The sequence below is a fragment of the Podarcis erhardii genome (genome assembly GCF_964252035.2).
Source record: "Podarcis erhardii genome assembly, chromosome: 12".
NCBI lineage: Eukaryota > Metazoa > Chordata > Lepidosauria > Squamata > Lacertidae > Podarcis > Podarcis erhardii.
In genome coordinates, this window is record NC_138513.1 from 31,180,524 (window position 1) to 31,195,200 (window position 14,677).

At 45.3% G+C, this 14,677-nt stretch overlaps 2 protein-coding genes across 3 annotated transcripts in view; both read right to left on the minus strand.

Moving 5' to 3' along the window:
• Positions 1 to 14,677, minus strand: part of HOXA3 (homeobox A3) — a 52,276-nt gene that overhangs the window by 24,494 nt on the left and 13,105 nt on the right. The window lies entirely within an intron of this gene.
• HOXA4 (homeobox A4) lies at positions 962 to 3,417 on the minus strand. Its single transcript, XM_081882159.1, has 2 exons — positions 2,634 to 3,417; positions 962 to 2,116 (listed from the first exon to the last, which is right to left on the minus strand). Exons 1-2 carry the CDS (start codon positions 3,316 to 3,318, stop codon positions 1,782 to 1,784), a joined length of 1,020 nt encoding a protein of 339 aa, XP_081738285.1. The 5' UTR covers positions 3,319 to 3,417; the 3' UTR covers positions 962 to 1,781.

Below are 14,677 nucleotides of genomic sequence, written 5' to 3' on the forward strand. Positions count from 1 at the left end.
TCTAGACACACTTACCTGGAAATAAGCCTCACTGTACAACAGTGGGACTTGCCTCGGAGTAAACATCAATGGGGGTGTAGAGTTAAATTAGCAACTTTCATCTGTACTTATTGCATGTGTTGGTTAAGCTGTTTAGAAGACCCCCCCTCCAATGAACCTCCATGTCAAGGGCATCATCTGGCTTTACCATAACGTTTTGGGTGTGCGGCTTTAACGCTTCCGGTTTGTTCCCCTGCCAAAGAGCGGTGGGCCATTGCAACTTGACCCTCTTCCCCCCTGTGGAAAGTTGCTGCGGCTGGAATAAACCAAGAGGTCACTACTGATGCTGCAATATGTTTAAGCATTGATAGTGCAGTGTTACTCTTACTACTATTATTCCCTTCATTCTACTGGATTAGCCCCGTTTCTCTTCACGCAAGGCGGGAAAGAGCTATATTTCCCCAATGGTGTAGGCAGAGGACACATGTCATGAATGAGAATTTGGGGGGATGGACGCCTTTCTTGTTCTACACACGGTGGACTGTATCCTGTAGAAGGAGTGGCTAAGCCGAAGCGCCTCCTTAGGGAAATGGGCAGGCTGCGCAGGACGATCCACAACTCACTTAAAACTGGGTACTTGGATGGCAGCCTATTCAGCCCATCTACAACGACACCCCCCGGCAACCTGTTTCAATGGGAATTACTCCTAACTCTCTGGTTTCCATAGGAGCTTTGGTCTATGGTCCTATGTGGAAGTCAGCATCATCTAAAACGATGTGACTTCCTGACACATAAAGTGGTTAGGGTGTTTGGGAAGGAGAAACGTTACTCCTTAATAAAACTAATTCGACTATAATGCAGGTACTCGGCCTCTCCTAAGGAATGGGTTGAACAGCATGTACACATGACATCCTCGAGAGTTTTCATGTTTATGTCAACAAAGTCACATTCTAGGCAAATGCACGCTTCTCACGGTGGTGTGTCTAGTGCCTTAAGTTTTATTTTTGTACAGAGAGGTGTGGTTTTGTTTTATTTTATTTTATTACCAGCACTGGACATTATATATACATCACACATTCACAAATGTGTACACATAGATTTCACAAACTGTACACGGACGTTTGACTATGGCAAGACACGAAGACAGAAATAGCCTTTATAGCAATATTGGTGTACTTTTCTTTTCTTTCTTTTTTTTATAAAAAAGTAACAAATGCACCGTCGGGGGAGGATAATGTATCACGACTACAGCAGAGACTACACTTTTTTGTTCTTATTACACAGAAAACATACTTTCTTGGTCGGTAAGGGCTGGAGGGTGCTGGGGTCTCTGGGCATCGTCCCCACTCCAACTTCCAAAATACTTCCACGTCATAAGATGGCTTTGCTTCTGTCTGTAATTGAGAGTCCACGAATGTTCCACGAAATAAGACAAAGTCTATGATTTACACACACATGTCACAAAGTCACTGATTAACATATGTTGACACCTTAAAACATATCTGCAAAGGGTCCTTCTTAGGTACAGGATCCATCCTCAACTCTTTAATGATGCTGCAGGTGGACCGTATTTCCATAAATAAATTAAAAAAACGAAACATGGTGGGAATGGAAAGGTCATATTTACAGAAGGTGAACACTTTGTCCAAGGTGTTTGGTTTTGGTTTTTGGTTTAAACACACGTGCCCTGTGACTGGTTCTTGTTCTGCATTTATGCCCCTTAATATAGTCCCTATGGCAAATTAAATCAGGCAGGAGCGGGACGTGTGATGGGTTAGGGTGTCCCTGCGTCTGTCGGGCCATCAGAGCGCTGCTGAGTTTGGGGTCGCCCTACCCCTGGGCGGTGGTGTCTGATGGTGCTGTGCTGACGCTTTGGCTTGCTGGTTAAGACTGGAGGGGTTGGAGGAGCGCATCTTGGTGTTGGGCAGCTTGTGGTCCTTCTTCCACTTCATCCTTCTGTTCTGAAACCAAATCTTGACCTGGCGCTCGGAGAGGCAGAGCGTGTGCGCGATCTCGATGCGTCGCCTCCTGGTCAGGTAGCGATTAAAATGGAACTCCTTCTCCAGCTCCAGGACTTGCTGTCTGGTGTAGGCAGTTCGAGACCTTTTGGGCTCGCCTCCAGTGTAATTGGGGTTGACTGAGCGTACACAGGCGCGCACACACACGCACACACACACACACACACACACACGGACACAAAGGAGAAGAAGGCAACGGAACATTATCATTATTATATAATAACTCGACACTGGGTTTAGATTAGCCACAGAAACGGGGAAGAAAATGGTTCACAGGCTCGTGACAATAGGAGACAATTGGGGAGCCATAAAAAATGGTGACGGGCATTTGGGTTCAAGAAAAGCTTCAAAGAGACGTGGCCCAGAGCCACAGGCAGGGCGATTAAATTTATGGGGACTATAATTACTGCCCTAACAGTTTGGCGTCTCGTAAATCTCTTGATAAAGGGCCCCGAGTACAAAAGGCTTCTCACGTGTGCGTGCGCGCTTTTTTAAAATTAGGAAATGCGCCAACACACACACACGTATATGCACACAACCTCGGAGTCCAGCCTAGCCCAGCCTCCTCCACCTCGCCACGCACACAAACACATACAAGCCATCCCGGCTCCCCTTGGAAGAAGGTGGTCAACTCACCCGTGTTAACGTGGACCTTCTTCATCCAAGGGTACACCACCGGCTCCTTGCCTTTCAGGCCGGGCAGGCTCTTGTCCGGCAAGAGCGGGCAGGCAGGGATTCCCCCGGGCGCTGTCGCCGCCGCCGCTGCTTCGCAATGGCGCTGGTGGGGCTGAGGCGGTGGCGGGACGTGGCCTTGGAGCAAGGGCTGGCTCGGGGCATGGTGGCCCTTCCGCGCGGGAGTCTGTGGAGCAGGCGGTGGCGGGGGTGGCGGCGGAGGAGGCGGTGGCGGCGAGGCTCCGGGAGGCAGCTGCTCCTGGCCCGGAGTGGCGCTGAGGCTGCTGTAGCCATAAGGCGACTCCGGGTAGTGGTGGGGTGGCTGCGCGGGGTACAGCGCCTCGGGAGGAGGAGGCGGAGGAGGCGGCGGCGGCGGCGCTGGCGGCTGGTATCCGGGCTCCCTGCTCGGCCGCTGGTAGTAATCGGGGAGAGGCTGGCCGGGGTGAGCCTGGTGGTGCTGCTGGCGCAGGTGCTGCTGCGGCTGTGGGTGGTGGTGATGGGGCTGCTGATGGTGGGGCTGGTTCTGGTGGTGGTGGTAGCTGCTCCCGCCGCCGCCGCCGCCGCCGCCGCCGAGCTGCGAATATTCCTCGCAAGGAGGGAATTTGGGCTCGATGTAGTTGGAGTTTATCAAAAACGAACTCATGGTCATTAATTTGTGAAGTGCAAAAATACTAATTTTTCTCGCGTTGTCGTTTTTCTGGGCTCGAGGAGGCCCCTCCCCTCCTCCCCCTTCTCCTTCCTTCCTTCCCTCCCTCCCTCTTTCCTTCCTTCCCTCCCTCCCTCCTCCTCCTCCTCCAAGCCCCCTTGCTGCTGTTGTCAAGCGCCTGCTGCCAAAGTTTGGGCCTCCGCTCCCCCCTTCCTTTCCAATTCCCACCCCAAGAGCCTGGAACACACGCGCGCGCAAACACACACACACACACACACACACACACACACACACACACACACACACAAACCAGTGCCACCCCCACCACCTGACCGGCAGGGCCAATTGCTACGCGGTTGGCAGAGCCCGGATCAGGAAATGAAACGCTGGTGGACAAGCCCAGGACGGTCCCTGCCTGCCTGTCTTGCCTTTCTCGCGGCAGAGGCAAGGAGAAGCTGGAGATTCCTTTCTGCGCGCTCCAGACAGCGGCAGTCAGAACCGAAGTCGGCGCAAGCGGTCTAACTAGAGAATTAGGCCGAGAGGAAAGCCTCCGGGCCATGCAGCTGTGGGCGAGGGGGCTGCTGCTTTGAGCGAGTTTCCCCAGTGAAAGCAGCGAGGGATCCTTGCTTGACATGCTAGGTCACATAAGACTAACCACGCTCGGTCGTTACCCCTTAAAACAGCTATGTGCTACTTAAGGTCAAGGTGGTTTAGGCAGTGATCTGGGGCAGCCGAAAAGTGTATGTCGCGGGAGACGTCCTCGTGTGCTATCAGGATGAGGGAACCAAGGGTAGTCCTTATTCCGGAATAATATATCCTCCCGAACACAAGCTGGGAGTTTGCGCATGTGTGCTATTTCTGACCACAAGCACAAGGCCGTGGGTAGCAACAGTGTGAGCAAAGTGACTGAGCGCCAGCATTGTATATGTATCTGAAACCGAACATCAAACGCAGCGTACGGTTTCGCTCTCTGTATCTCCAGCCCTTACCAAGGCATGGAAAGGAAAGGAAACGCCGTGTCCTCCCGAGACATAAAAGGGCACCCGAGATCGCGTGGTTTCGGGGGCATCATTGAGTGATTGGACGGTAGCAGTGCAATCAATGAGACCAGTCGATCCTATGAAAACAGAGACCACCTAATTGCAACTAGCTATTTGTTTCTCTCTGATACCTCCCGGGGGCTTTTAAATGTTGCTCTTTTACGATAATTTAATTATTTTTAAAATCTTCCACCCCGTGGCAAATTTGGAGCTGCGGGGGCATATCATTAAATAGAGAGGCCAATATAAAAATACTTTTTTTAAGAAAGGTGAATAGATTTTAATCAAAACCTCCAGCAGACTAGAGAGGCAGTTAAGATCAAGAATTACGCCCATTCACATGCCTAAATAAATAAATAAAGCTATCTAGTGCCCAGGAAACAGTATTTCCCTTTGAGAAAGCGAGAAAGGGAGAGGAATTGGTTATTTAAAACAGAATACACTGTTATCTTTCACAAGTACCGTAAACATTGCAGTTGAGCGTCGTGAATAGTCTTTACGACTTGTGTTACGATTGCTGGAAATTGATCCGTTTACAATACAGGAAGGAAAAGGAGGCGATGGCCTGACCTAGGGGGGTAATTGAAATCTGGACGTTAAAGTAGCCTTTATGATAGTATATATTAATTCAACCGCTTGGTAGGTCTAGTGACCCATCTTCGTTTTTAATATTTGAGCCTTTAGGGACACACCCATTTAATATAATATAAATATTAGTTAAAAATAATAAGAATTTGGAACTTGATAAAATGCCGCTCTGCCCTCTTCCCAAAGAACCAGTTTAGTTTTAAGAAAAAGATCCATAGAATAGGAGTGTTCATTCTCATCGTGATTATTTCACTCGAAGTGTGGACTGATGACTTTTTCGGTTGTATCAACCGTTCATAGCGCTCATGTGGATGACGATTGCATCTAGATTAACCAGCTACAATTCTTTGTGTATAAATGTGTGTCAGTGCGCTCAATAGGTCCCGTTTTTATGCTCTCGTTGAATTTCCCTTCCTCTTCTCTGTGCGTCTCCCTTAAACTGCTGAGACCTTGTTCCACGATAACAACAATAATAGTAATAATACTATTAATAATAATAATAAAAGTGCCGGTTTCCAGATACTATCGGAAATACCTCCGTCCTGGAAATGGCAGGAGCCCTCCCCACCCCCACCTTGTATATCTCCAGTGGATATTCTATGTATGCAAAGCTTTCTCGAATGCACCATACACTGTGGAAGCAAATATGATGCCACTGGCGAGTGGCAGGCCGTAAAACACTCGCAGACAATGCGGAAGTCAAATAGCAGGATCCAACACTTGGCTTTTTAACGCTGATTGCGCGCCTATGACATTTGTAGGAATGACAACCGGCTCCAGTCCCGTTTTATGGTTTCACGGAATAGTAGACCGGGATGCCAAGCTGTCCCTTTGGGGAGGTCTTTTGCCACTTACAAACAGCAACAATTAAGCCCATGGTTGGTGTTAAACGGCTAAAGCAAAGGCGCAGGGTTTTGTTTCGCTTTTCCCTCCCCTTTTCTCGCACACGCTGAAATGGACGGTGCGATTCTGGCACAGAAACACTGCAAGATGCACCTCTGACATAAACACTATCAATTTCCCTTGAGATAAAGCGGTGCCCTTGCATCTGAGGGCGATAGTAAATACCAGAAAACCACCAGGCGTCAAAACCGCAGGTTTTTTCCCCAAAACAAAACAAAAAAGAAAAGAAACCACAACAAAACAAGGAAAGCAGGTACCTTCTCTCTCTTTTTTGTCTGCTGATTATTACCTTCGGAGAACGTCCCAGGGGCTGTTTAATATTAGCTCTTCTGATCTCAGAGCCTGGTCTGTTTCCCCCTGGTCAGCTTTCCACTGGGTGTCTCCTTTGCTCAGTTGCAACAAGCAATGAATATGATTCTAGAGCTGGGGCTGTAAATCTCCAAGGTGACCTAAGCTGCTCAGCTGCGGGAGCAGCCAGGGTTTCTCTCCCCACCCCCACCCCCACCTCCATGGGATTCTATCAGGCTGCAGAGATGGGCCTGTTCCTCGTCTTTGCGGTTTACATATCATAAACAAGAGCCCAGCCAAGACCACCAAGTTGTTATCTCATATGCGGCGGTTTCCACGTTCAGCCTCCCCTCCCGCTCCCTCCAGAGATTTATGGCTCCGCGGAGCAAATCCCGGAACGAACCTACACCGAACCCTGAACCCTGGCCTCCTGAAACTGCTTCAGAGCATCGCCTATCTTTTTTTTTAAACCACATACATTTCAGTGAGGGGGATTTCAGCACCAAGACCTCATCATCATCGCAGATCAGGGGAGGCTGAAGTTTAGCAGCTAACCAGTGAAGAACGTGGAAGATGGACCGAAATGAAAGTTGATGGCAAGATAAAATCCAAGGTTCCCAAGAAACAGGAGCCGGTCTCAGAACTGGAGCAAACCAAGTAAATGGATAAGCGGAGAGTGCCAACCCCGACTAGCAAGTTCAGAGTGTAAATATAGAGGTGTGTGCGCGCGCATCGCAATCTTAGGTTGCGCTTTTATAGATAATCTATGCAATTAAACTTTCCAACTTGCCCACGCGCCTGGGAGGGAGAGAGGGAGCGAGCGAGCAATAGAGACGCGGGCGGGGGGGGGGGAGGCGGGGTGGCGGTGGAGAGCGACACCCGGCAGCCTGGCTTGAATTTGATTCGAGGCATTTTGAATATATTTAACCCAGCTTTCACTCTTGAATGCAAGCCTGCCCCAAGTTTCAAAGTGACCGAAAAGTGACACCGGGCGCATTTTGTTTCTTATTAATCTTACACATTGACAGTCTTTGTTAAATAACAAGGCGTGCCCTTCACAAAGCGACATTTTCATATTTGTTAGACGCGCTGACCTGAAGTTCACCTCGGCCTTGGACTTAGGGTTTTTTTTTTCTTCCCCTTCCGAGGTCTTTAAGAGCGTCTTTAAAAAAAAAAAATAGCAAGGGGCAGAGGGAGGCTCTGGGCAGGTCACTTATTCGCAAATGGGGAAGGAATCTTAAGGCGGCCGTGCGAGAAAACATGTAAACGTTGTGATAACGCAGCGGCTGCGTTTATCCTAAACTTCCTTTGAATCGGCAAAAGGTCCTCCCAGGGAACTGGATGGTGTGATGGAGTTCCTATGGAGTTCCTTCTTGGGACAAGAGGTTGGGATGTTCTCCTTCCCCACCATTCCGAAATATTGGTGATTTTATTTATAAGGATCTAACTCGTGTGTGTACGTGTGTGTGTATTTGGCAACTGGACTTTGAGGTCCTGGTCGTCCAAGACCGTAAATAAGCACAATTCTAAAGAAGGGGAAGATGAGGCGATTGGCATCTACATTTGAGGCTGAGAAGGCTAATCTTTTCAAAGGTCGCGTTACGCACCAAGTACCAGTGTCTGTGCTGCGCTAGAGGTAGGACCCTCCGACTATATGGGTATGACTCCGATCAAAGCAACAAAAGCCCACTGTGTCGTTTTTATTTTTACCTTTTAAAAAAATGAATGAATAGAAAAAGACTTGAGAAGGCGATACTTCTTCCAGATGCTCTTTGAAGCCCTTCTGGAAATATTCTGTATTTGAAAAAACTTGTCCCTACTCCCACCCCCCGCCCAAAATTCCACCTTAAATGGAAGCAAAATAAATTGGCACTAGGAGTCCTTGAGAAAGAAAGCCAGGTTTCGCTTTGCTACTTTCCACAGAGATCTTATTCTCTCTTTTTTTTCTCCCTCTATTTTTTTTTTTTTTAGCCAAGTTTTTCAGGACAGGCGGAGTCAAAGAAGTGTTGTCTTCGGAACAGTCTCCCTGGTCCTCTGTATATAAAAGGGACGTTTAGGAAAACATTCCGCCTTGCAATGTTCATGCTTCCTATAATTAAATTTCCAAATAGGCAATGCAGTATTTCAAGGGTAAAACCGAAATGGCAGAGGCATGTTTTTAACAGTGTGTTGTGAATAGCATGCCCCTCCACCTTACAATGGTAATTTCAGTGCAAAAGCACATATAGGAGACACGGGGGGACGGGGGACGTTGCAAGATAATTTTCAAGAGAAGGTCGCTGATGAAAAACCAAAATACACTGCAAATATGTTTCCTGGAAGCCCAATGTCCTCGCCTTATAATTAAAACTATTTCTTGTCGAACGGGGAGGTGTTCCCTAGTTCTTTGTGTATTTTCAAAGCATTGATAAAGCCTTCTAATAATAACTTGCTTACTTTCTCCCGCACGTTATCTCTGTTTCGACACCTCTGAAAGGAGCAATCTCTCCTATGTATTTGCTTAGTAATAAACCACTCACTGGATCTTTCTGAAATATTCTGTATTTCTTAGGACTGAAAAACGCACCTTCTCGGATTAAAAAAAAATACACAAAAGAAACAAAACATCTGGCAACACAGTGAAAACGGAAAATCCATCTCAGGAAGCAATCCTACTCATAGCTAAATAAATAATCCCTACTTCCCTATTTGAAACAAATAGTTATTCAGATACAAACACGCTTTGGGGGAAAAAGAGGAAAAAATGAAGCTTCATTGTGGCTAAATAAGGCGGCCAAAAGGGTGAAGCTATATATTTCTTATTAAACCTATAACCCTAAAGGATGAGGGGGGGGGAATGCAATTTGCATAGGGTCATTCCTTAAGACAGCATATCTGGACTTCTCCAGTATTGTCATGCTTGAATTTTATACTCCTGCGGTATCCGGCAGTGAGATGGTCATCTCAGTCTACTCGTTTCCTCAGATATTGCTATCACCCAGCGGGCAGTCTTCTGGTACCCACTGGGTAGTTAAGAACTCAACTGGCACCTCATTGAGCCTTTTGGAGAGGGCTAGCTGTGTTAGTCTGCTGTAGCAAAACCGAACAACACACACACACACACAAACAGAGTATTGTGGCACTTAAAAGCCAGACAATTGTACTATGGCGTACGCTTCTGTGAACAAGAGTCCACTTCGCTGAGATTCAGAACTATTAAAATCCAATGGAAATTTCCGATGGACTCTGATAGGACTCGCACGAACCTTTAAAATGCATTGGTGGTGGTGCGTGTATGCGCAGTTGCGCGGGGGGGGGGGGGAGGAATGTGCGCCCGCATTCACCTGATGCATCTGCCAGCCAACGATATTCAATGGGGGAAATGTGGTTGATAATTCAAGATGAAATACAACGTGCATTACTCTTTGAAAAGAGGGATTTTCTATCCTTTCCTCGGTAATTGAGGTCATTCAACCACTAGAGTTCACCTGGAGTCCATACTATGATACACGCCTAACTCAAAGCTATTTTATCTTTTGTGTTGATAGTCAAGATCTTGGCTATAACATTGACATCAAACTCTGTCTGGGCGCATGACTAAGAGTGGCGCACAACGTAAACTTTTGACCCTCAACTTTTTGACCTAGAGTTGTTACGCCCTAACCACAGAGATATACAAAAGCGGAGTAGCTCCTATCTCCTTAAAAGAATCTCCAGCTCTCTTGTTTGTTGCCATCAAGCCTTGACTGTTCCCCTTTTTGCTAAGATTTTAAGGGAATGCAGTTTCTGCATGGCTGTTTGTTTGGGGTTTTTAAAAAAGAGAGCAGCCTCAACGGCTTCCATCACTGAAACCGAATTCTAAAATCAAACGCAAAGCCCAGACACCAGTGTGGGAGATTAACTAGATTATATTGAAAGGAGCGATGTGCTTTCCATTGGTGTAAATTCTGGATGCGAAGTGGGGCGCAGTGACCGGGCAATTTATCCAGGCTGGCCATTGTGCCATCTTATTTATTTAATAAAGACCCTGATCCAACGGAGTCGAGAAGCCTTGCCCACGGAGAAAGCAAGTTGACTGTGAACTTGGTCTAAAGCGAGCTCTGCTGGCGAGTTCTGGAGTGTGCAGATTTATCTTAGTTTCTGCATTTACTTAACCTGGCAATGAACTGCAAGGGCTGCCATTTATTATCCAGAGACAGACTTCACCTCGAGCAAGGACTGTTTCACAAAAACTGCAATAATTACCCAATAACCTTCATAACAAATATTATTATTGAAAAGCCCATTTCAGAGGGTTATGTGGAGAAGGAAAAGAAGGGGACAGGCTCCCTGGAAAGAGACGCCCTTTGGAAAACATGGTGTCTTTCTCTCTGAGATCACAGTGCATTGTTTGCATCCAATATGCAAACCATACAGCCCTGTGATTGTGGAGGAGCTGTTTCCGAGAAACGCTAGCCGCCAGGGAAACTACTAGGATTTTGGAGAATCGTGAAAACAAAGCCTGCGAAAAATAGAGGTTGTGTGATCAGAGTGGATAGAAAGAACAAAAAACTCCCAAAGGCCGAATTATTACAGATCAGAAAATCAGATGAAAGAGGGGAAGAAAGAGAGGGATTACAGGAAAGATGCAATCCAAGTGCTTATGTCCTCGATATTAGAATGTAATGTTGAAAGCTGGACAGATAAGGTAGCAAACACTTGCAATTTCACTCTTTTGAAGACAAGGAAATTAATTCGTTAAGATAACGCCACTAATAATTTTCCCATGATGCTTTGTAGTGAGGGGCACGCGCAAACCATCGAATCATGTGACTTAGAAAAGCCATCTTACGCTTTAAAGAAAGTGAAGTCTTCCGACGCCCTTGCTATATACACACACACCCTTGTCTAACCTTTAATGGCGCTGGTGCTTGCATCTGGCCCAGCGAAGTACTTCTAAGGTTCAGAACTGCTCGCGGTAATTTAAGTAAAATAAACCATACAGTTGTCAGAGAAAGAAAGTAACAGTGATACGACAGTCATCACCATCAGATATACTTGCATTAAATACACATACAATATTATTTTAAAATGGGCTTTACATTCCGGAGTTTCGTGTGGATGTGTTTTGCCTAGGTTATTCGGTAGAGTGTTTCAAGGTGGCACGACAGAAAACTAGAAATATTTTTAAATAGTGACAATTCCCACAGTTATTCGCATGTTCAATGAATTCATCTTGTGTTTAGGGGTTGGCTTTTTTTGTTTTGTTTTTTGTGCATGGGGAATTTTGCCTACTCAGAAGAAAGTCTCGTTGAGTTCAATGGGATTCACTCCCAGGGAAGTGAGTATAGGATTGCAGCCTAAATGACATTGTTCACAAAGCTGTATGTGTTTCACTGGCTAGTATCCATTCAGTCAACTAGCAATCAGAAGGCTGGATCGCTAGGTAGCCACGGTAAGAGTTAACTAAGCATTCAGCTCAATGAATTGTTTTCCCCCAGTTACAAAATCAAACGGCATCAGGATTTCCCTACTCCATTCCTGAACTCTTTTGAAGTAAATCCAACAGACTTCAGTACGATTTTCTTCTGCCTAGGTATGGAGCAGAATGACCACAACCTTCAGATGGTCTCATCCAAGACGATGAGATCGCATCCAGCCCCGAATGAGCTTAAACTGGACCTTGTTTTTCACTAGGAAACAGAAGCTAAAGTTCAGTTCATGTAAACTGAAGTAGATTAGCACCTGGATTTCAATAATATTTTACTTGGGGAAATATCCCCTTGAAAGCCTGGACTCGAATTTCCCAGTAAATACTTTAGGAGTCCAACAATAGTCCCGTTGGTTTTTTTTTTTTTTAAAGTGTAAAATCAAGTCCTTCCCTTAACTGGATTATGGATTTGTAATTCAGCCATCTGTTTCTCTTTAGCATTATATTTAAATCCTTATTTTTTCTACTGAAAAAAGTCTAGTTATGTTTTCAGACACGTGTATACGCATTGCTAACTATTTAAGGCGTAGGAAAGTAAATACCATGAAAAATGCCAGGAGTATTAGCATTCGGTTCTGTGTGATTAATTCTGCCACATAGGCTTGGACTAAATGTATAATTAAAAACTGCTCCTCTCCACCCAGCATTGCTAGCGGATCCATATGTATTCAGGGAAATGTACAAAAAATATTTGAAGTGTTAAGATATATATTCACTTATTGCTGCAAGTTTCTCAACCTTCTAATATTACCCACCTATACACAAGAAAAAATATCCTTCATCAGAATATCTCTTTCCAAACAGCCACTAGGACAGGGCACGCTTATGTCATATTACGCTATTATATCTTCTGACAACACTGTCTTTTCCTCTGATGTCCAAAGCGATATAAGAGTGGGAAAGCATATTCTAGAACCCCACACGCTGATAACAATCTGTTGTTGTTTTTTTAAAAGGCAGGAATTGGGGTGAGATCGTTTCAAACCTCACGTGGGGTCACCTCAACGTATGAGCCCATTTGTACGGGCCCCTCTTACTTTCTTTTTCAAAAAGAGTAGGGTCCTATCTTGCCAATTCTTAGTCACCTGCATGGCTTTTAGCTACAAGGCGCTCCAAAGATACAACTGATAAGACTTTAAAGCTGCTCGTGTGAGCAAAGATTTCCAGGATTTGGCTCTGGCAGTACAAAGAAGCTGAGAAGAAAGAAAAGGAAATAACAAAACAAAACAAAAAGAAGAAGGGCAGTGGAAAAAGGGATGCTCTTTCACGCTCTCTTTCAACCCTGGAAATTCAAAGACTTAAAGTTGAATCCGGTCATAAAGTTTATTGCTGAGTAATCACACTCTAGTGAGAAGAGTCTACTTAAATAGAAAAAAAAAATGTTGAAATAAACAGGCAGCTGGGGCCTACCCTGCAATTCCCAGCCAGTAATGTGTGTATGTAGATATATATACGGATATCTATATAAATGGGGTTATTTACTATCGCCTATAAACCTATGCGTATTGTCCTTCATAATTCCAAGCACTCCAATGGCACGTAGAATCTCCTGTAAAAGTTACAGTCAATTTGTTCCTTCCTGGGAAGGGATAAAGGAACCAGCGGGAAATGAAGACACTGGGGTTGTGGGGAATCTACGGTAAGGGTGTAAATTGCGTATATATACACTCTATGTACACACAGAGGGGGACACCGAGAGAGATGTAGGTAGGTGAGGGTACTTATGAAGGAGAGATAAGTCTCAAAGAACCTTAACCAAGTAAAAAGTCAGACTTGGAGCGCACCTTCCTTGTCTTTTAGAGACAATAAGTTGGAAAACTTATCTTGGAAAACCTACGACTGCGTCAATTCCACACACATCCCGCCCCGCAAAGACAGGGATGCCCAGTCTACAGATATAGGCAGATCTATGTTCCTTTCATTAAAATATATATTTTTTGAAAAAAATCGCCTGCGGACTCTCTGCCCCCTCAATAAACAAAATCACTGGGCACGGAAAAGTTCCTGAAGCAAAGGAAGTCATTATCATTTGCCGTAGTCAAAGTAATTAAAGTTAGGCCTCAAAATCCATCTCTGCCAAATTCGCTTATTGTGGTTTGCCTGGATTTGACGGATAAAATTTTAAAAAGGAGAGGTTAGATAAAAATGGGGAGGAGGGACAACGGCCCCCCACCCACTGTAACCTGCACCTTTCAAATATTATTTCTTCCCGTCCGAATCAACGGGGCAGCGTTAAGAAGGAGCCAGGCAACGACAGGCGAGCTCTTCACTGTACAAATAAACTTAAGCAACTTGTGCACGAAACTTACCTTAACTTGCAATGAGCCATTTTTTCAGAGAGTATTTGAGAACTTGGGGGAATGGATACTTCTGTACCTAAACCTGACAATTTGAATGGCCAGGAGGCGCACGTAGCCTGCAAAAGAGTCAAATGAAGTCCATCGTCAGTGTGATTATATGTTATGTGGTATATAATGTTGGATGACAACTCCCCAAAACCATAAAACTTACTTTAATGGCACCACGTGACTTTTTATAGCCAGTGAGCCTATCTGTCTGTGCTATGGATGATTTTACGATCTAATTCATAGACAAAACCCTATTCATTTGGCACCCAAATGTCATATAGCCGGAACTGGGGCTTATAAAGTTTACTGTTTTATAACTTTTAAGGGAAGGCATCAATGTAAAGCCGTCTGTAAATGTGCAAAGCTTTAGTTGCGCTTAGAAGCTCGGGAGAGTTAACCATTCAAGCCCTGGTGAGGGTAAGTAACGTTACATTTCCTAGCAAAAAAAGAGTAGCTGTAGCGAAAATAAATAAATAAATAACTGTTATGTCGAAGGGTGGAATTTATCCCCACCCGCGCAACAACAGCCACAAAACCCTTCCCCAATACCTTATTTTAAGAGTGCAGAATAAGAAGGTGGGTGTATCTGGTTTATTTAAATACTCCCCCCCCCCCATGTTGGACTGGTGCTCACAGATGCAAGACCTTTCTGGCAGGTCTAGCTTTCTTTAACCTACGAGGATGAAGTGATTGAGATAGTATAAAGCAGGTTCTGGAGATGATAATGTTGTTGAAGAAAGGACAGT